The 23,616-nt window shown below is 33.6% G+C and overlaps 1 protein-coding gene across 1 annotated transcript; it reads right to left on the bottom strand.

Annotated features, from left to right (window-relative positions):
• Nucleotides 1-331: 331 nt before the first annotated feature.
• LOC114412268 (peptidyl serine alpha-galactosyltransferase-like) lies at nucleotides 332-11,432 on the bottom strand. The gene is made up of 8 exons (XM_028376092.1): nucleotides 10,928-11,432; nucleotides 9,542-9,712; nucleotides 8,920-9,163; nucleotides 8,544-8,744; nucleotides 7,774-8,249; nucleotides 7,205-7,369; nucleotides 6,789-7,032; nucleotides 332-1,500 (listed from the first exon to the last, which is right to left on the bottom strand). The coding sequence occupies exons 1-8, from the start codon at nucleotides 11,227-11,229 to the stop codon at nucleotides 838-840; spliced, it is 2,466 nt and encodes an 821-aa protein (XP_028231893.1). The 5' UTR covers nucleotides 11,230-11,432; the 3' UTR covers nucleotides 332-837.
• Between the last annotated feature and the right edge of the window lie 12,184 nt (nucleotides 11,433-23,616).

Here is a 23,616-nt window from a genome sequence, read left to right on the forward strand (position 1 = left end):
TAAAGTACCACAAAGGTAGTATAAGAAAAATCTTCTCCAAACATACCCGTAAAATAATTCATGAAAGAATAGTTTGTAGAAACTTGTTGTAAAATGATAATCGAAGCAAACCTCGGATGAAACAGTCTCTGCCATGTTAAAAAAATAAAATAACAACCTCCATATGATATTTCCCTAAATTTTGAAATAATTAATAAACATAACCGTTAATTATTTCTCTCCCAGATCAACATTAGATTGTAAGGGATTACCTAGTATTCTGGGATGGACTAGAAACCCATGCAAGCATATGCATACAACAATTAATCTAGAATAGTTGGTTGGCAAAGTCTAAATTCAACACAAGTTTCATAACCTGATTTTAATATATAAGTGAGTCTTTACAGCAAGTGTTGAGAGGGATAAGATCCATAAAAAAGTTACATCAAAGACTAAATATGTCAGCACTCAGATATTGTCTTTGCTATCACAAGGTAAAAAAATGAAAATGAGAAGTATACAGAATTTCCCTCACCTATGCTGCAGGATAATCAAATCCCTTGTTATACATTGCTGAGATCTTATGTTCTCTGGGTACAAAATACTACAAACAATCTCAAATTAAAGAACAGAAGATTATTTTCCCTTTGCAAATTTCTCAATCATTAAATGTTCATTGACAATATCAAAAAATGGGAAGTCTCTTTGAGGGTCAGAATAACTTGCTTTGCATAAATGATGTCACACAGGCTCACTCAAGTTTCCATGCCTTTTAACCTTCAATTTGTGATCTTCGCATGAAAGTCTTAAAATTCTGACCATCAGCTTTACACCATTAAAAAAGAAAAGGAGCACTGTCTACAGAGGAACATCGACACCACGGCTATGCCGGTCACGGCTATTCGTTTCCATGAATCCTGTATGCAAGCTTCTTCTCCTTCTACCGTGTTTTAACCTTGTTCCTCTTCTTCTATGACCTGAATACACCACAAAAATAACAACCAAGAAACCTACTCCAGAAAATGCCCACAAGAATATCACCCAAAACCTGAAAGAACTAGGCATCTCGTCTTTCCGAGCATTCGCTGATTCCTCCGATTGATTTGTTGAGATATTATTGCTTACTGAATCATCATTTGCATCTATGCTGTTGACTCTTGAGACTCCATTTTCCTCTTTTTTGTCCTCTTTTGATGTTGACAAGGAATTATTACTAGAACACCTTTTCTGATGGTGCAGATTTAGTGCTTCATTCAACGTCTTAGCACATTCAATGCTGAGCAGGTCTCGCTGTAAATCCTCATTGTTGGCCAGATCAATTGGTGAGGAATCTGGTGGGTCTGGGAACTTGGCCCAGCATTTGTTGACCATGTCAACGTTGCGCCAGTCTGCTTTGTCAAAGCTCCAATTGCCAACACTGAATCGCAATCCGTAATGAAAGACTCTATAGTTGACACTCGGTACAGGAACATAACCCGGGTATATCAGTATCTCATTGTTTATGGTATGCCTTAATTTCAACTGCATCAATAAAAAAACTGGTTACAGCAGTGAAATATTTTTCATACTTTAAAGAGGAAATAAGAAACTATGTAGTGTGATACACCATGAAAGAGAAACACACATAGCAGCATGAAAGGGATTAGGGAATGAAAATTGATGTTCATTCTAGTCCAAAACTGTGTCTAGAACAATCACCCGAAAGTGAACACCATAATACATAATTTTGTTCACTCCCTAGAGAATAAGAGTCAATAATAGAATGCGCATAATGAAGAAAGTACTTCCCTTACAAATAAATAAGGCCCTCAATGTCCTTTCATAATAGAGGAAACAATTATCACTGATAACAGATCAATACAACCACATGTGGTTTGTATTTACTTATATATTAGACACGCTTTGTCATATCCTGACTACTTTGGTTTCACTAGCCTTTTATTATCTTATTTGTAATCAGCTAGAACTCTCCCTGTTCAGTCATCATGCAACAGTTAACATTAGCTTCGCCTTCATCCAAATGCAGTCAACTGAAGTACAGCCTCTACCACTTTTGGGTAACTGAAAGCATCAACCTATGAAGCATGAACATTGACATGCAACACAACATACAGTGTGTCTGTGTGTGTATAAGCTTAAAGATTTACTATACCTTAATATATTTTCATATAGGAGAAAATGAAATTGGTACATAACAAAAGAAATTCAAACAATTCTTGTGTAACTACTGGTACAATCAATAAAAAAATCAGGATAATAAAATAACTTCAACATAACTTCATGAGACTTTGATATTATTTTAATACATCTTAAACTTTTGATAGACGATGCCTATAGACATTGTGCTCATACAAGAATTGCTCAAGCAATCGTATCTTAGTCTCCTTTTTATGATTATCAAATTCTCGAGTTAACTCTTAAACTCTTACGATTTTACAATTCTACATAGACAAAACGAGTTAAATCTCTAGTAAACTCTCAAGTTAGATAATGAGTCAACGAGTTTGAAATCAAGTATAATTCTTACCCCCCATAGACCACACAACAACAATATTTTACCATGACTTAAACTATTTGAAGAAATTAACTCCTTTTAAAAATGTTTTCACTTTAATAACTTATGTTTTTATGAATTTATATATAATTTGGTCATTTATGTACTTTGATATTATTTAGTACTAATGTACCATTACACTTTATTATTGTGACTTGTTATTTGGCTTTATTATGTAGTTCAAATGTTAAATTGTTGTTGTTGTAAGAGTATTTTGTTAAGTCTATATGCCATTAATAGGTCTTTTTTTAATCTTATTTTTCTACTGTGTCAACTCTACAAGTCGAGTTTACGGAAGCTCAGGAGTTACTTAAACTCTCGAGTTTGACAACCTTGCTCCTTTTTATTTTTTTTAAGGCATTCTCCTTTTTATTATTGAAAATTGCAAAATTGTTTAAAACTGACAACCTGTGTTTTTCATTTTCTTTTAAACAACCATGGGACCTAGCCATTTCTATGCTGTGTCCTGTTATGATGGAATTTGGAACCCAAAACATAAATTGGAATCAGCATGAAGACACATCAGACATGCAATCAACACAAAAACAAAGCACCAAAATGGTATCCTTGCTTAAGAGGATCAAACACTTTTCCTGGATGGTTGAATGAAGGAAAACTTTCAAGGTAAACTAGGTTTTGCCAATTACACTTGTTTAGATGGGCTGAACAATTGGCTTTGTTTACAAATAGAAAGCCATGAAAAGATGGCATTTTCAAGCTAGTGATAAGATGATATTTTCTTTGCTTCATTAATTTTATTTAGATCAAGGCCTTTAAAATTGCAATCATTCACATTGTATACCCTTACATCTAAGCATTTATTATCTATTTATTAATTTATGTATTTTAATTAATGAAGAAACTGGTGCTTGGAAAAGCTTCCTGTTTGCATATCATAGAACAACAGAATTATTATTCTCAAATATTCAATAAAATTCACTTTGCATTCTGTTTGGTTTCTCGCTCTGATATCCATTAATAGAAACTAGATTTGAAACTAAAGAAATGAATTTTATTGAATATGCAGCTATAGGTACCTAACGTAACTAACTAATTAGTGGTTATGGGTACCTAACATACACCAAACACTTATTCATCCATAATACGAAGTGAACCAATTCCAATGATTCTAAGATAACAATATACCACCTATGCAGCTCTTTGGTAGTGCCATATGGAACTTACTGTCCAGCAGCAGAAATATTCCATATGAATATATTGTTTGGCCAATAGATACTGCAGGCCCTACAAATATGAAGTCTTAACCACTCAAACCAGTTTCAGAAAATGAAATCAATGAATGAAGTGCAGGTCATTCATGCAACATTCAAGATCAACAACTATGTTGTTGAAGTAATTGAATCTGGCTATCGAAAAGAAAGGAAATAGCTTGACAATCTAAGAAAAGCATGCAAGATGAGCCCTGCAAACTTCTCAGTTACAGTAGCCACTCTACAATGCACGAGTAACTCTTTTCTGTCACAGACTCTTCCGGGCCAAATTACATAGAGAACTAAAAACAAAAACATGCTTAATTGCAATTCCTAGTGGCAAGACAAAATTCAGACACAGTGGTATACCTATAGGAAACTAGAGAAAAGATGGAACATCTAAAATGCTCAAGGGAACTACTTGACTACTTGAAATTCAGGTAGATCTAACCTTAATATCTGGTCAGAATATCAAGATTCGATATTGTCAGCATTACCCTTAAAAAGAAAATTATTTTGTTCTGCTCCCAAAAGTAGGGAAAAGTGTCTGACCCTTTCTTAAGCAATAGCGTTAAAGGTTTTACTTCAATTGCCTATGCTAGGATGTAGCTATTGTTAATTGACGATTGACCAAGGTAAGTTCTATCATTGAAACCCCTAAAAGACAAGTAAGAAATAACTAGCATTGAAACCCGTGCATTGCACAGATTTTGAGCAAAAGAAAGTGAAAAAAGAATAACAGAGTAAAAAAAAAAACTTAAAAAACTGTCCAGCCGACACGTGGCAATGGCTGGACAGTTTTTATAATACTATTAATGATAGACTAGTTAGGGTATGACACAACATGTTGAGTATGTAAGTAATTACATATCTCATGGGTTTGTATTCGATCCATGTTCAAGCTATCAAGCAACAAACTGCTCCATCAATTAAGAAAGAACACGAAGGGCACTGTTTATTTCTGGAGTACTCTCCTTTGATGTTTCTATTACTGTCTCTTATTCTAGATAAAATGATTAAGATTAAGCCATGTAGCAATACCCATAAAAAACTATAGCACTTTTTCCCTGCTTTACATACCCTACACCAATAAATGATATGCTTCTTTCTTTATTTGGCAAAGGGGGACAGGTCCAACTACTGTTGAAAGACTATCAATTTGTTTAAGGTATTCAAAACATTGATAGCAAGAAGGCACAACAGCACAGAACCCTGGTAGTCTTTTTGGGAGCACAGAACCCTGGTAATCTTGAAAGACATTTGTGATTTATAAGTTGTTGCTTCCTCCTTTAGGAAGGGGCTTATTGTTTAAGATGCTATAGCAAACCATACCCTAAATACATGAAGTTTAGCTCTTCCTACAAGATTAAAATAAAGTTCCATTTACCCCACAACAGTTTTATGTTTAATTTAAGGCTTTATTTTTGGGAAATCTATTCCTATCCTTCTAATATATCCAAATAAAATTATTTTTATGTGTTTGAACATATCATGTTTTCTACAACATATATATATATATATATATATGATAAGAATTATTTACTATTGTGTGTTGTCATGGATGATCACGCTAAGCCTTTTTTATAATGAGAATAATGATACAATTAAGGTGAGTAATATCTAGTGTAATTAAGGTAAGATTATGTTATTCTCTATTTCCATATTTACTTAAAGATCTAATCATATCTTTTAACACTCCCCTCAAGTTGGAGCATATATGCCATATGCCCCAAGCTTCTTACAAATATGGTAAACTCAATAGAAACAAAAGGCGATTCTAGCCGTGTGGTCGTGCCGCATAAATGATGGCTCGGCGGCATCCAATGGAGGTCTGCAGTTGTGAAGGGTACTGTTCATCTGTGAAAAGAGCATGCACTAAGAGCGTGAGATGCAAGTGCATGGGGGTGCATGTGGCAGCAGACGGCGACACAATTGTGACGTCAGGGTTGCTGGAGACAAGTGACAGTGGTCACAGGTAGGCACTGACGAAAGCGCGTTGGGAAGGCTGTCAAACTAGGGCAGAGCAGTCATGTGGTACTTTTCACCACAAAGAGGGGCTGCGAGGATTCCTCTGTCCAGTGAGCCTGGTCTGCAAAAGACAGTCGGATTGGTGACCAGACATACCGGGAACAGGGATTGTTTGGCACAGCAAAAGGATGTGCGTGAGAGCACGTTGGTGGTTGTTTCAAGACACCGTCAATGGCGTGACGTAGATCAGTGGAAGGTAGTTCAGATCCGTAGGTTGTTGGCCAGAAAGTTCACCGAAAAAGCTTAAACATGTCGCTGGAAAGAGATGATGAGTAGAGGACCCACCGGGGACAGTGGGTCCCTGGTGAGACACGATTTTTGTGATACCTCAACCAAGAATAACAAGCTCTGATACATATAACAGTGTTGTACTGTTGTAAGTTGTGTCTTAGATGACCACATCTCATCTTTATTTATAATGGAGAAATCAGAATCAGTATTGATTACATATCAATCAATTACTGATCATTAGGTAATTACATATCTATCAGAATCATAAGTTTCTATATAATAATAAATACAAGATAATGTAATCTGACATATATATATATATATATAAGATGATGATGATTCGAGTTTTTGCCATCCAAAAAAACTAACCTATGTTCAATTTGTGTGTTTGTCTTATTACATTAGTGTGATTCACTTGCGTGTGGTAAAACAAAAAATTCATAATCAAAAAAGTGAAATGACTTAAATAGCTATAATTGAAAATTGGGATTTGATTTGTTCCTAGAATAGATGTGATAGCCATTCGACTGAAAGCCAAAGGGTTCATACTCATATTTGTCCTGGCTCTTTGAAGGGTAGAACAAGTTGGTGAGCATGTAGCTAGCAAATGACAATAGGACACCACCTCCCATCAAAGAGCCAAAAGGTCAGCATTAATTGAAAAGGTTGCAAAGGCCAGGTCTGGAACTGAAAGAAGTTATATCTCTAATACTATACTATAACACCCATAATCATATAAACATGTAAGCTCAGTATGCATTGGTAAGAATGTAAAAACAAAATACCTCAGCTGCACCAAATGAGTAACCATACATCTCACTAATCCACCCAGATTCATATATGTCTCCTGTTATATTTCTTGCATAATGAGCTCTATCAGCTCGGACCTCCTCAGTTTTATGCAGCCATAGCATAGCGAATTTCCGGAGATCATCAATATGCATAATGATAACACCACCAACCTTGTCACAAGCCTCGGGATGGCTAGTATGCAATTTTGCAAGCTCATTATCACAGCCGATAAGGTAGCTAGTATATAAAGAATAAAACATATAAATGAGTCATCATGCTGAATACACAAGATAAAACAGACATCAGCAGAAACATGTATGTACTGTACATGCCAATTGCTGTCAACAACATTGCATTAATATCAACAATAACAAGTCTCATAAAAATAAATCAAATTCACTAGGCTTACTCATAGGGAGTCGAAACAGGATGACTACGAGCAGCTTTGAACTCCCATGGTGTTATTGGGCCTCTCAAGATCATATCAGCATCAAGAATCACTATGAATTCAGCATCAATATTTACATGATTAAGCCAGTGAAGGACTGCAGCAGGTTTATTAATTGCTGGGTACCTAAAATAAAACAGACAGGCTATCATGTTTTTTAACCTATAGTCTAAATCATGCAGCCACATGAAGCATTGAAAAGATGTAGGCTCTCAATAACTGCAGGATACGGGTTGAAGCATGAGGTATCTTGTATATTATAGCAAACATAAGGCAAAGCTCAGAAGTTTTACAGTATTAAAAAAATAACTTAAATTCGAGTTTCACAATTTATTTTGAAATCATAACATTGATAGACTAAACCCAGAACCTTAATTTTAAGACATCAAATCAAGCACAATTTATGATCATTCCATAAAGTTGTCCTAATCATGCACTAAATGTCAGTGCAGAAATAACAAGCAATAACTGAATAGTTCACATAATGGGATTGAAAATTGAAAGAAACCGACCAAAAAAAAAAAAAATACCAATCTCCTGTTAATGGATGTCGACTCATAGAAGGGACATAATGTGTGGGAGCCAGATCATGGCCTTTATACTGACGTAAGTCCTCATCAGAGCAGCTGAGAAGTCTAGTGATATTTCCAGGCTGTCCACTTCTACGGAAACTGTGCATAAGTCCTACAGTCTGCCAATCAAAGTACGGGGTGCATTCCGTGGAAAAAATGGTATGGATTTTGGGATGTGGCTTTCCAGCACCATCATCGACATGTTCTTCTTTGATATCCTCCATCATTTGTAAAGTAGCAGGATTCACATATTTTGGCTGAGTTAGTTCTGCATAAGCTTTGCTTTTCAAAAAGCTCAAGTATTTAGACCATGTTGGTTTAGGGCAACCATTTGCTGCATGTTGTAATAAAAGACCCTCATTTATAATGTTTATGCACTCTAAACTTAGAAATAGTCCTCGCCTTCGATTAGGATCAAGTTCCAACTGTCTTACCTGCAATAAATGCTTTCCAATTTCAGCAAAACTGGAAAATCCTGATGCCTTATTTATTTGTATAAATTCAGTATATTTGGATTAAAAGATGAAGTTAAAATGTTGAGTATTATAAATGCATAGGTCATGGGAATATATTCTTGCTTATTAACAAATGACAAAGTATTAGTGTAACACACATGCTTTTCGATAACACAGGAATTTATTCTCCCACAAGACGAGCACACCATGAGGGGAAAAAACCTGTTCTTTTATACCACTAGTTTCCTTAAACAAGTATAATTGCTTACATACCTCTTTTGGGTAAGGAGGTTCTGGAAAGAGCTGGTTACATTCATATACAATTCCGTCATCATGGTGAGCCAGTTTATTGAATGACCAATTCCCAACACTAAATGGCAACCCATAGTGAAGAAGAATTGGCTCAATTCCCTCGCGAGGAACATAACCTGGGTAGATCATTAAGTTATCATTGATTTTGTGCCGAAGTCCAACCTGTGAAGAAGAAGAGGGAACCCAAATGGGAGGACAGAAGGCAACAAGCAAAATAATTAGTGAAAAGTAATAGTTTAACACTGCAATGAAGTGCTGGACAGTTGGCGCAGAGATATAGTGAGTATATAGTTTATAATGCTGGAAATAAAAAATCATGTTAAGGCATAGAGCTCACTTCTGCAGCACCAAAAGAGTATCCGTACATCTCACTGATCCATCCTTTCCCATAGATGTCACCAGTTATGTTTGTCGCCCAGTGAACCGTATCTTCCCGTACTTCTTCTGTTTTTGAAAGCCACAAGGGGGCAAAAACTCGCAGGTCATCTATATGAAAGGCCAAAAGCCCACCAACTTTGTCACACAGTTCTGGGTGTTTTGTGTGCAGTTTAGCCAAAATATTGTCACAACCTATTAAGTACCTGGAGAAATAATACAAGATATATACCAAGTTTCAATGGTGAGCCAAAGAAAGAAACACTAATATAAAATACAAGATATAAGTACTCCTTTTAAGAGATTTAATCAAGTTTCATAACTTCAAGAAAAGCTCTCTAGCTTGTGTATTAAAAAGCCCCTATTCCCTGATTCATATCGTCATGTGAATGCATTAAGACCAAGGTAAATGTAAAATGCTAAGGCTTCCAGAACTTCCATATTGTTATAAATTGTTAATAGCCAAATGTAAGCTGTATTAGTCGATTAGCCTCCTTCCAAAAATATCTGAAATGGAAGTTATGGTAAATATCTAGCGGCTAACACTAAATCATTAAAAGAAAAGGAGTGAACAAAGTGAATACCCATAATATGCTGCAACAGGCCTTCCTTTCTCTGCACCAAGTTCCCAAGGGATAATGGGCCCTCGAATTATCATGTCTGCATCCAGAATGACAACCCAGTCAACATTTTTTGCCTCCTTACTATGTTTAAGCCAGTGTACAACCCCAGCAGGTTTGTTTATTGCAGGGTACCTGCATAGTAGATAGAAGATTTATTTTTCGTCCTGTAATCTTCAGCAAATGGTTCTGCTTTTTGTAATAAGATAGGCACGTGTTGTATTTGTCAAAGGGACGTTTTAAAATTCAAAACACTCTAAGAGGGGTGATATGATATGGGAAGGAACAAACATTTAGCAGCATTTGTGGTTTGAGAAAACATTTTCTGTTTCCAACTTTTGTTTTTACTTTGTTTCCAATTTTCAAATGTTTGTATACGAAACACTGAATCAAAATTTTTTATTGATTTTTGTTTTAATTTTTTTGTTCTCACTTTTTTCTGCATAAACTTTTGAAATCATGATATAAAGTTTATGCGAAAAAAAGGGAGAACAAAAATCAATAAAAAAGTTTGATTCAGTGTTTCCTATACAAACATTTGAAAATTGGAAAGAAAGTAAAAATGAAAACTAAAAACATTTTCTCAAATCAAGCAGCCCCTTACACAATAAGTACTAGCAGAAATCTTTTCATAATGAAGCAAGAGCATCAAAATTACTCATCCATTACTCTGCACTGTAACTAGTGATAAGTACAAGCTCAATGGTCTTGTGTATAAGGAAAAACTGAATATTGTTGACATCAGAAAACTTATTTTCAACCTCACAAGTCAAAATAGCAATCACAACTGTAGTACCACACAAAGCTACAGCAAAATTCACAGAAAGAATTCAGCTACCACATCAACCCTCAATATCTACACAGTTTCAAGAACTCACAGATCCTGCCCCTGGACATGCCTAAGAAAAGATCAACAGCAGCAATTGCTACACAACAACACATCATGCTGAGTTAAAAACTGTCCTAGTAACTAACCAACATACAATTGGACAACCAGAACCAAAGCCAATGTCATTGACCTCACTCCACAACAAACCACACAAACCAATCCACATTCCACACTCCAAATTCCAAAAGGAACAAAACATAAATGAAGTTTCATAGGTGTTTTTGGTGCCGATTTCCAATCAGAATCGAAGCTTCGCCTCAGTAATCTATGTTGACCTTTAATACAAACCTTTATTACACGAATTACCAAAGGAACTCCACTTGCAATTCGAGAACAACACCACAAAGGCAAAAACACCTACGAAACTGCATCTAACATTTGTCCTTCCAACTATCCCCACACCCGCCCCAAAAAAATCAACTTTGCAACATTGATTACTATAACTATTAAATCTTTGTTACCAGTCACCAGTTTTGGGGTGTCTACTCATTGAGGGCACCTCAAAGGTTGGTGCCAAATGCATCCCTTTGTACTTATTCTTCTCCTCATCAGTGCAACTGAGGAGCCTTGTGATTGGTCCAGGATGCTTGGCCTTCCTGTAACTGTTCATCAGCCCCACTGTTTGCCAGTCGAAGTAGTTCTGACATTCCACAGAGAACAGAGTGTGGATCCTCCTCCCTGATGATGGGTGCTTCCTTGCCCCTTCAACAATGCCAACCACACCCACCAACACAAACACCATCAAAATCCAAACTTTCCCCATCCAAGCTCAATTTCAGGGTCAGAAACCAAATGGGTATCACCTCAAAGATCGGAATTTCACCTCATGACTCTGATCTCACCCCCATGCTGAGCTTGCAATGCTGAAGTCAAAATTCGAAGTTTTGAATAAACAAAAATAATGATATGAGATTAGATGGATTGGATTGGAGGAAGGGAAGGTGTTGAATTTTGTATATTGTGTAGTTTATTACCAATTTATGTTAAAAATAATAATGATAATTATGACGGTTCTATAATTAATTAAGTAATAATTAATGTGGGAACGAATCTGGAAAGTGCGAGTGTAGTTGGTACTTAGTGCATACTATACACGAATGTGAAATGCGTGTTTGTTGAATTTTCAACGCGTTGAATTTTATTTTATTTTTTGTTTTGTTGTGCGGAAACAAAGGATTTTTTCATTTTCTTCGTACATCTTGGTTGATTAGCTTCTGTAGATGATTCGCTGTCAGCTTCTCGTCTTGTTAGGAAGATGAAGATATTCTCTTAGCCTAATGAATGAAGCGTCGTCGTTTATTGGTCGTTTGCCTATTCATTAAATTCATTATTGTACTTGATAACTTAAACCTTACTTTTCCGGTTTTCCCCCGAGTCAAAAGGAAAATTTATTTTTTTTAACTTTTAAGATAACGTTGGCTTTTTTAAAAAAAATATAGGAAAATATTTTGAAATAAGTATATAAAAAAAATTAAATATGAGATATGAAAATAATTATATTTATATGTAATGTAAAATGTGATGAATTTAGATAATAAGAAGTTTAATCTATATATTTTCAGTATAAAAAAATTATTCAATCAACTAATTAAAATTTATTGTTGATATAATATTTTAGGTAATTATGGTAAAATTTAATAAATTGGTCAATATAATAACTTTTTAATTAAAAAGATATAAGAGATAAAAGAGAAAATAAATTGGTACTAAGTGAGTTTGTTTAAACTTAGGGAAATAAAACTTTAAAATAAGTTTTTTTAAGAAATAAATAGGATTTGTCTCTTAAAAAAGAAGAAAATAACTTATTTTAAGTAAAAATAATTTAGACAAACACATTAGAAAATCATAAAACTTCTTATTTTATTTATAAAAAAAAAGTGTAAGAAAAAGCTTAAACAAATTGAGTAGCCCTTTACCACTTGTGTTCTTAATTTTTTATATAATAACAATGGAAAAATCATACAACATATTTAAAATATAAAAATATATATAGGTCAATTGTAAAATTATCCCCTCTAAGAAAATACAATAAAAAAAAGGAAAAAGAAGCAACTTGGGCAACATATTAGGTAAGATTTTGTGCAAATTAATTGTTGAAGGGTAAATCAAGATGTATTTCTCTTTGTGGGACTCATAACTAATTACATCATTAAACACAAAGTGTCATATAGGTTGACCTCAACCGTCTTAACCTTAAATTAGTAACCCATTATTGAGTCATGTGTCATGCCTAACCAAGCTTGCTCATTTGCTAAGGTCATCTCAAATTGTTACAAGATTTTCCTGTAAGGACCCACTTCTCATCCTTCCTTTTGACCTCTCCTAAAACGTGCACAACCTCAAATTCACACTTCTTACTCAAATCTACCACAACCTTCACAGGGAAATCATCAATGTCCTTCTTTTGAGTTTTGAACCCCTCAACCTTTTATCTAAGGCATCCACCTTGGCCACAAGTTTGGCAATCTCATTTCATCTCTTTGGAAACTACCAAATGAGAACTCTCTAAATCTTCTAAGAGTTTATTCTTCTTAGCCTCAAGGTCAATGACTTGCCCTATCAATTTATTCACATGTTTGATGCATTTCATTTTAGGTCATTATTAGGTGTCATTTTGGCTAAAATTTCATGCTTTATTTATCATTTAGGACTTAGTGTTTGCATGTTTATATGTCTTTTTTCACCAATTCAGGATTGGAGGTGCCCCAAGAGTGATTTGGTGCATTACGAATCATGCGGGTTGACTTTTGGAGCTTTGGAGGTCTTATGGAGGCAAAATGAAGCTCATTGGAGCCCTTAGAAGAACTGCACAACCATGCCAAATTTTTCATATGTTGATTTTTTGGTGGACAATAATTCGCATGACCATGCAAAAAAATTGCACGATTGTGTAACAAACTCTGTGATAGAACTTGTATTTGCATTTTTGTTTTACTTTATTTGGGCTTGAACCCTTTTTGCCCCACTTCTTTAAATAGGCTTTTTAGAGTCTGTTTTAGGGTTTCCAACTTAGTTTTGAGATGGCTTGGAGGACAATGGATTGGGTGTTCTTAATCACTCTCCCTCTTGTGGTTTGAATCTTCTCTCTTTGTTTGTTTGCTTTGTTTTCATGGCTACCTGTGAGTAGTCTTTTTTTTTTCTTTTGGGATTGGGCATTAACCCTGTGATTTATTGAAGTAATTTCAATTTTACCTTTCTGTGAAACTTTTTCTCATTGATTTCTTCCTATCACTACACCAAAATTGACATTTGGTGACGGTTGCCAAGGATCCGCCCTAAAGCAAACGTTTAATTTCAAAGTAAATTTCAAACATTTAATTTCACTATGTTTAGCTTAAATTACAAACTGACAAGTCTAACATTAAATTTCAAAGTTTTGTGGCAGGCAATTTCTCTTTATGCCAGTTTGAACCACCTCTAATATTTTTGAGGATTTTTTAAGTTTCATTTTCAATTTTAAAGATAAAATAATTGAAATTTATAATAAGTAGTGGTAGTTGTAACCGCCTCTATAATTTTGAGGATTTTTTTAGTTTATTTTTTATATTTTATAGATAAAATAATTGATATACATAATAAATAATGACAGTTGTGGCCACTGTGACACCCTCCACCCCGATATAAAATATTTATATAATAAAATACATGGAAATGTGGAATTACATAAAAGAGATTTTATTTTCTAAGCATAAAAAGGTTCACGTGGATAAAAGGTTCACATATCTCTTTTAGAGCCGATGATACAACTTGAAGTTCCTAGAAGAATTCTCAATAATTTGCAAGAGTTTGGCCAAAGATGTTTAGAGAGGTTTTGAAAGTTAAGTTCTCTAAGAATTCTCTTATTTTCGAAGTAAGGACACACATATATATAGGTTCATTGTGCCTGTTCAAAACAGTTTGAAGAGATGTGTATTTTCAAAAGATTTTTTGAAACTTTTTCACTGGTAATCGATTACATGATACTTGTAATCGATTACACGGTCATATCTTTGAAGGGTTGTGACTTTTCAATAGTTTTTCTGAAATCTCTTCGCTGGTAATCGATTACATAGATCAAAATTCAAATAATTTTGTGTCGTTGGTTCATCAGTTCAAAATTTTTAATATGTCATTTTCACAAACTCTCTAGTAATCGATTACACAAACTTAGTAATCGATTACTAGTTCAAAAAGAGATTTATGAACTAATTTAACTTTAATAAAAGAATTTTGGCAGTAAAGATTTTGAGGCCAAACTATAGCAATCAAATTGAGAATCCTTTAACAAATTTACGAAGTCCTTATCTTAGATTTTCTTAATCATGTTCTTTGACTTGATTCAATCCATGCTCATCAAGTAAACTTTTGGCATCATCAAAACCTGCATGATATACATTCATGCCAATGTCCCATCTTATCAAGGCGTTATGTCCCAACGTCCTCTAACACGAGGTTCTTTAAAACCATTTGCTTGCACGAACACAAGATTCGAGATCATCACATGATCCTAACACAAAAAGCATAATGGAGTGAGTTATCGCATTCCTAAACATATAGAGATAAACGAAAGCTCATATATGTACATAGATATATATATACACACACACACACACACACATAATACAAGTATAACAAGCTTAACTTAGCACAATTAACATCATTTTACCACTCATTGTGTAACATCACTTGTCCCAAGGATTTAATCACAAAATCACATTTCACACCTTCACATTAATCATGTGTTCAAAACAACACATCTCAAGTACAACACAACATTTCACACTCACACAATTCATTACTCACCATCACGTAACAAGTCACAATGATCATTACACAGGCGTTATGCAATAGATACACTAAGACATAATCCTATATGCAATGTGATACTATGTCAACGAAAAACCTCGTCAGGCGCTTGGGAGTACATGATAAGACGAACCACACACTGGAAGTCAGGTCACTCTCACTAGGTGAAATCATAGGGAGATCAGTTAGGATCACTTTGTTTTGCAAGAACGCTTCAATCATATGGGATCAACATAAGCTTGAAGGAACATTCAAATTGAGTGTATTTACCCACAAGGCCAACACTCTGAAGAGTTTGTCAAGCCTTTCCCTCCTGATTCAGGTCCAACCTAGAAAACATTTTAACATGCAAATTCTATCTATGAACTATACAAACCACACAACTCTTCAACCATTCGCAAAATAATTTTAACTCGCTGCACTTCAAAGTGATTAAACTCGTTGGGTTCTCACAGTGGATCTCATCACAATACTCGTCGCGCATTAACTCGTCGCTTTTAAAGGGTCTTACAGTTGTGTGATTGTACAATTCATAACTCACAACTCAATGCGTACAATATCTCAATACACATGTATCTTACAATTCAACACATACTCGATTTATCACATACACTCAATCTCAATCACAATGTTATAATCCCAAGCAACATGTTATCACACCCCATGAATCATATATACATCACACAATATTAATATATACATAGCACAAATACAGACTTTACCTACGAACTATGCAATACACACAACTACTTAATTGTTTTCAAAATCATTTTAACTCGTGGTGCCTCGAAGTGATTCAACTAGTCGGGTTCTCATAGTAGATCTTATCACAATACTCGTCGCAAAACTCATCGCCCTTAAAGGGTCTTACAATTGTGTGATTGTATAATTCATAGCTCACAACTCAATGCACACATCTCAATACATGTGTGATCTTGCAATTTAACACATACTCAACTTGTTACTTACACATAGTTCATCACACTTCCATAATCCTAGGATAAAATGTTATCACACCTCATGCATCATATATATGTCACATAGTAATAATATCAATATGTTATGTTCATATGATTAAACCCCTCAAATAATTTCACATAATCATATCAAAATCAAAGAAATCAAAATCATAGGTCAAAAATATGAAAACACCAAGAACATTCAATTTTATCAACTAATTCACATCAAGGCATCAATTGGTCCACTAAACACAACAATCCCAAAATTGTAATCGTAAAGGAAGAATTAAAATATAGGAAATATCTCAAAACAAACCTCAATTTAATCCTATAAGTATTCCTACACATGTCCATTATAACCACAATTGCAATAAACTCATCCCTTACCTCTAAGCAGGCTCACATGTGTAGTCAAGAAGTGATAGCGGTATTTCTAGAGGTTTCCTAAGATTCATGAAGCTTTTCCTTTGGTTGCTTTGCTAGGGTTTCCAAGTGTTAAAGAGAAGAAGAAGGGATTGAAGCCTCAATTTTACTTTTTCTGTGCAAGGGAAATTCTCTCTTTGTAGATATTATTTCCCAAATCCCAATGGTAGAGATGCGAGAAAATAAGTTCCGAAGGTGGTGTTACAATTTCAAGATGATCCACCGGTTAATGAGTCTGAAATTCGAGTTTTACTGAGACAGGTTTGGATGTATGCGGAAAAAAGAGATGATTTTTTAAGAAGAAAAAGGGAGAACAAATTTGGGAGGAAGAGAAAGTAAGAACATATCATAAATGTTAAAGCTGACTTAATTATAGCTAGGGTACTCTGAACCTATTGTTTACTCTATTTTTCTTTATTTTATTATTTTATAAAAATAAACTCTATTGTACTCCCTGTCAATGAATAAATAAAATATCATTTTTATTTTCTAAAAACACATATTCATTTTATTATCTTAAAACTATTATTTTAATTAATAAAATTATTTCTCCATGTTTATTTAATTATAAAAACATCATTATTTTTCTAAAACTCTATTAATTTTTTAATAAAACTCTTTCTAATTTATTTTACGAAAAAAGGTGTTACATCCACCTCCAAAAACAAAATTATGTTTCTTTTTCAATATTAAAGATGAATTAATTGAAATGCATAATAAATAGTGGCAGGTGTAACCTCCTCTAACATTTTTGAGCATTTTTTAGTTTATTTTTTTATATTTTATAGATTAAATAATTAAGACATAATTAATAGTGGTTGTTGTGGCCGCCTATACTATTTTTAAGGATATTTTAAGTTTCTTTTTATATTTTAGAAAGAGATTAATTTTACACAATTTTAAATGGAGATTAAGAAATTGGTATACATAATAAGTAGTGGCGGTTGCAACAACCATTATATTTTGTTAGAATTTTTTCATTTCTTTTTAGCTTAAAAAATAAAAAAGGATTAAATATTAATGATAGTTTAAACTGATTGTATTATTGGAGAATAATTTTAAAATTTTCACATTTTTCATAGTAGCTTAAATCAATTTGGGTTAGAAATTAGTTGGTGGTTACAAATCGCCCTTATTCTTTATTTGTTTTTAGATAAAATTTTCTCTTATTTTAATTTAAATAAAAATAAGCTAAAATATGTTTTGAATCCTTGATAAACAAGCAAATTTTTTTAGTCCCAAATAATTTGTGTTTATGATTGATCCCTGATACATTAAAAATTTTGTTTGAGATCCTTGTTGTCAATTAAGTAATGACATGACAATTAAATAATCAACATTAAAAAAACTTTTTTTAATGTATTTAAAATATTAAATTAAAATAAAAAATAATATTAAATTATAAAGCAAATCCTATAACACTATCATAATGAACATTATTCATGAGTCTTATATTTGCATACCTCATGTCATTCTCAATGATTGACACCTTCCTCAATGATTAACACCATCACACACTATCAATTCATCAACACTTCCCATTAACGTAAATCATATTCTCCAACCTTCAATTGCATCCCAATGGTCGCGATTACCAAATTGTTGTCGCGAAAACTTGAGATGTATGAACTCCTTCATCATCTTCCCCTCTTCATCAACATCACTGAAAACCCTAATTGCCACCTCCAACTTGCGCACCGTACACAGTGATGATGGATAGGGGAGAGTGTGAATTGAAAAAAATTGACCATTTGGGAGGTAAGGTATGTACTCGATGGCAACAAGGTGCATATTAATGTTGGTGAGGGTTTGACAATTGTAGTTTGTTGTAATAGACGTTGATGAGGAGGCTGGTGTGGTGGCCGCGAATGATGGCCTCGAGAAAGTGTTGTGGATTTTGAAATTAGATATTCAAATCTGTACATATTAGATCGAATTTGATGATGGTTGAAGGAAGGGGAACTCAAATAAAGAAGATTAAAATATCCTTCTTTGAGAAATTTCTACATGGGGATTATTGAATAATAATGACGAGCAATGAATATTGGCGGGTTTAGAATTCCACCATTTTGTCATTTTGCTTAGTTAAATTGATAAGTGCATTTTCTCTTTCTCCTTTCATATTTATATTTTCCAATTTTGAGTTTGGGGTACGATTTGGGTACTAGGCGAATGAAAAAGGGTGGCTCAATTTTGTTTCTAGTAAGATCAATGGCTTAGTTTTGCCTTGGTGGTGACAAGGCGACTCTGCATGACGAAGGTGTGAAATCTCGAGGGGTCATAAGAAATGACATTTCGAATGGCAATGAATGTTTGCCCACGCATGGAGCTCAAGTTCGGGGATAATTGCTTTGGGAATGCAATTTAAAGCATTGACACGTGTGCAAGAGCAAGTAACATGGTGTCTAAGGAGCGTCGGTGGTGTGCAGAACAATTAAACAAAAGTGTGAAGGCCTTCGATAGCGCTACGGAGAGTGTCGTAACATGGAGAATTGGGTGCACAAGCCAAAGTTCTTCTAATTAGGGAACCATGACAGTGCCACCTTGCAGATGGTGTGGTAGGGAAAGTGGTTGCGAGGGAGAGAGTGAAGTGTTGCAGTGCGGGAAGTGGATATGAGGGAGAGAAGGAAGTGGTACGATGGTGGTGCAATGGGGGAAGTGGTGCTTACAAAATTGAAGGAATATTGATGTAAGTGGTCTTCACCATTTTTTTCACAATGTGCAGCTTGATATTGAGGGAATATAGTGGTGTGATGACAAAATGAGTGTCATAGCATCATATGAACAATGAACTAAACTTTATATTTTTTGGGTTAAGTTGATTCCTATGTGCTTTTGATCCCCTGACAATGTTAGCATGTTTCCCCTATTTTCCATGTTGTGGACCTTTAGATAATATTACTTTAGTATTTTCCTTTTCATAAAATTATGTTTTAAGACATGTGTGACCCCACCAACCAGCTTTTTCATTTTCAACTACCATTAACACTTTACATTTTGATTTTCATTTATTCAACGCATGTCTATGTTTGGTTGTTTGCTAATACCCCCTTCTCTAAAAGACATTGCTAATTAAGTTCAATGTTCAATATTTGGTACACATTAGATGACCTATTTGAAAGTATAAAATATGCTAGAGGATGTGGAAGCTAGCTTGCAATTCATATGTAGTTGTTATACTGACCTGGTGTTGATTGTATGTTTCAAATTGTCAATATAGTAACAAGTAAAGAAAACAATTAAATGGGATAAACATAGTGGTCTTAGTTTGGTAGGTAATTGATATGATTATGAAGAGAATTATGAGCATAGATAATGGTCTCAGATTGTTCTCTAGAAAAGGAAGCTTTGTTTGTGTGTTTTTTTTAAAAAATAGAAAATTATTTTTAATTAAAATATAATTTTTAAATGGTTTTTTAGATATTGATGTAGACTGGTCCTTGTTCTCTATTTTTGCCACATCTTGTGTTATGGTTGGTACTCAATAAGCATTGTGTTGGATTACCCACAAAAGCTATTAGTAATGTATAAATTTTTGTCAGTTTGTACTTCCTATGTTTTACCATATGTTCTATGCTCAAATATAGAAATAAAAAGAAAGGAATATAAAGAAATCAACTACACATTATCTTTTAGCTCTTCAAATTTCAAAATGTGTTTACTTGTCATTTAGTACCAATTTTCATTAAAAGTTTAGGCAAACTATTTATTAATTAAATTAACATTTTCAAGAATAAGTTGACTTGTACATTTTTATTTGATATTAGGTCTATACCACTAGTTGATTTCCATGTACTATTCATCGACATGAAGTCATTTATTAGTGATAAAAATGTCTTAAGCTAATTGGTTACACATATTTGTGTTCACATATGGATAAATCATGGATTAAAATGTCATGCAATTCACCTTAGTATTTGGTTGGATTGAATGGCTTTTTAGATTTTTCTTTCCAATGTAGCTCAAGTGTTGGTACAATAATATGTCCATGTAGTAAATGTAGTTTTAGGAAGTGGATGACTCAAGAAGAAGTGTATGATCACTTATTATGTAAACCATTTCCACAAGGATACATATTTTGGTATCGTCATGGGGAAACATTATTATAAGAACCAATTGTCTGACCTTCTATGATTCTAGAGAGCATGGCAAATGAAAATTGTATGCCGACGATAACAAATGAAGATGCTATGCAAGATATGATAAATGCTGCATGTGGATTCTCTACAATGTGTGGCAATGAAGCTCCCATTCCATCCTTAACCAAACATAGAGATAGTAATAAAAGAGGTAAGCTAGAATTTCATAATAGAACGACTGGTGATGCTAAAGAATTTTATGATTTACTTAAAAACGGATAGAAACCATTGTATGATAGATGCACTAAGTACTCAAAATTATATTTCTTAGTGAAGTTCTATCACACAAAGTTTTGTGTCAAGTTAGTGGCAAAACAATATCAATGATCATTGAGTTGTTGCATGATGCCTTTGAACATGTTGAAATTCGAGCATCAAGTTATGAGGCAAAGAAACTCATTAACAAGCTTGGTCTTGGCTACACCAAGATACATTCATGCCCTTAAGATTGTATGTTATATTGGGGGGAAGATGAAGATAAAGAAGAATGCAAAGTATGCAAAACATCTAGGTGGCAACAAAATGATAAACAAGTTGAAAGTGGTCATGGTTCAACTCCTACCAAGCCACCAACGAAACTACCCACAAAAATTTTGTGATATTTTCCATTGATTCCCAAGTTGAAAAGATTGTTCATGTCTTCAAAGATATCTAAGAGTATGGTTTGGCATGTTGATGAGAGTAACAATAGCTACCACAAAATTCCATGAATACTAATTGGAAAAGGCTTCTATATTTTGAAGAATGGGTCACTATGAATGTGAGACTCACTCTCTATCCTCAAGAAGATCATTTAGAAGAGCCAAGAAAAATCTCAGGCTCCTATACTGAAAGATAAACACGTTACTCAAGTGTGAAGAGCCTTTAGAAGCACATTGAATGAAAAGTTGTAGTATATTATTGCAATCAATTTTTGACTCATTTTAGCTGCTTATAAAGGCATCAAGCTCTTTCATTTGAAGATCAAGAATGCTTTCATGTATAGTCATGTGAATAAAATAATCTATGTGTGTAAACTACTTAGATTCATTTAAAAGCATTCTAAGTTTGTGCTTAAGAGAAAAGGATGGTCACTACACCGCTCAGAAAGGTTCAGAAGAAACATCTTCTGACTATGAAATCCTATGTATGACATCATACTTGGAGGTATCAATGAAAAGATATGAATATCCTCATTCAAAAAGATTAAAGGAGAAGTTAAAGATAAAGAGCATGGCTATAAGTTGCAAAGGCTCATGGAGATTCTACAAAAAGAAAAGAGTTATGAACTTACACCTTAACTTTAGAAGCTGAACTTAAATCAATTATAGTCCACTGCTCATAAATGCTACAAATATGTTCAATACTCAATGAGGTACTATGCAAACTTAACATCTCTTGAATATTTACTTGTTTGATGAGGGTTGGGTGCTCAGAATATAGTTCATTTTTTGATAAATGTGATGCTTCTCTCATTGTTATATTTTTTTTATTAGCTTGTATTTGAATATGGTATTTTTAACTTATGTTTGAAAGTGCATATTCATATAGCTTGTTTTTGGTCCAAAAAGAAAAGGTTTTGAAAACTTTTTGGTGAGATCATTCTCCTTGAGAAACTAAAACTTAATTGGTTTTCAAGACTTGTTTGCCAAAAACTTATTCAAGGGTGTTTCTATTTGCTGCATAAACACAACCCTTGGTTCTGCCCATTCTCATTCTAATAAGAGAAGTTGGTATCATATTTGGAAAGAGAAAATTTGGTTTGCAAACATACAAGTTGTCTTGTTTTTCAAGTTACTTGTTTTCAAACTTGTTTGTGAAAGTGAATATAAAGCTTGAACTCCTTTTTGAAAAGAATTAAGCAAGCTTGCATTGTGTGTGGACCATTCATGGCAAGATTGGCAACTTTGATGTGTTTGTGAAAACATAAATTACATGCAAACTGAGATTCTTCATTACTTGTTTTTGTTCTTCCATGTGGGTTTTAAATGTTGTATCTCTTAGATGTGCACATCATGTTTTTGTCTTGAAGTCTCTCTATGACTTGTGTTTTTATATATTCTAAACCACATCATTTTCAAATATTGAACCATATCATACATGACTGTATTAAGATGTTCCATTGTTGTTTTTCATGTCTATCATTTGAGTTTTGGAACAATCTGGATTATACTGTGCATATATGCTAGAATATATATATATATATATATATATATATATATATATATATATATATCCTTGACTTTGTTCAAGATTATTTGCATACACTTATAGCATGTGAAACCGTTCTCATACATGGCCTTTAGAACAAAATGTCCATATATGATCATTTGCTCAGATGTTCAAAACTCATGGTATTCAAATTAAGTCATTAGGAACCACTTTCTAATGTTCAGGAAATTGAGAGAAAGAGACACTTTCTTAGAAAACTCGGGGGGAGTAATCTGAGTTTGTGGAAATACTCATTGAAGTGAAATTTTTCACTAAGAGTGATCAAGAAACATAAAAGCCAAAAATTCAAAGCATTTTAGTCGGCACTTATAAATGTGGAGAACATAAGTATGTCTTTCTTGCTTCTAAATGAGAAGTAGTTTTGATAAGGATGTGAACATTGTTATATCTCTACTGTGAAATGCTAAGGTTTTTATAATTAAATAAATAAGGAGAAATAACTTTATTAACTAAAACAGTGATTTGGAAGAAAACAGAAAAAAGATATTTTATTTATTCATTTGATAAGAAATAAAATAGAGTTCTTTCTTATAAAACAAATAAATAAATAGAGTAAATAATAGACTGAGAGTATCCTAGTTATAAATAAAGATATATTAGACCGGTTTTTAGACTAACGATACATCTTCACGC

Source organism: Glycine soja, chromosome 5, assembly GCF_004193775.1.
Source record: "Glycine soja cultivar W05 chromosome 5, ASM419377v2, whole genome shotgun sequence".
In the NCBI taxonomy this organism is placed as follows: domain Eukaryota; kingdom Viridiplantae; phylum Streptophyta; class Magnoliopsida; order Fabales; family Fabaceae; genus Glycine; species Glycine soja.

Bases quoted from the DNA above. Each gene is read 5' to 3' on its own strand.
- LOC114412268 (XM_028376092.1), bottom strand. From the start codon at position 11,229: ATGGGGAAAGTTTGGATTTTGATGGTGTTTGTGTTGGTGGGTGTGGTT. The intron at 9,164-9,541 runs GTATTCACTTTG...TTATTTCTCCAG, and splicing joins CCTGTTGCAGCATATTATGG to GTACTTAATAGGTTGTGACA. The intron at 7,033-7,204 runs GTAAGCCTAGTG...TTTATATACTAG, and splicing joins CCTGTTTCGACTCCCTATGA to CTACCTTATCGGCTGTGATA.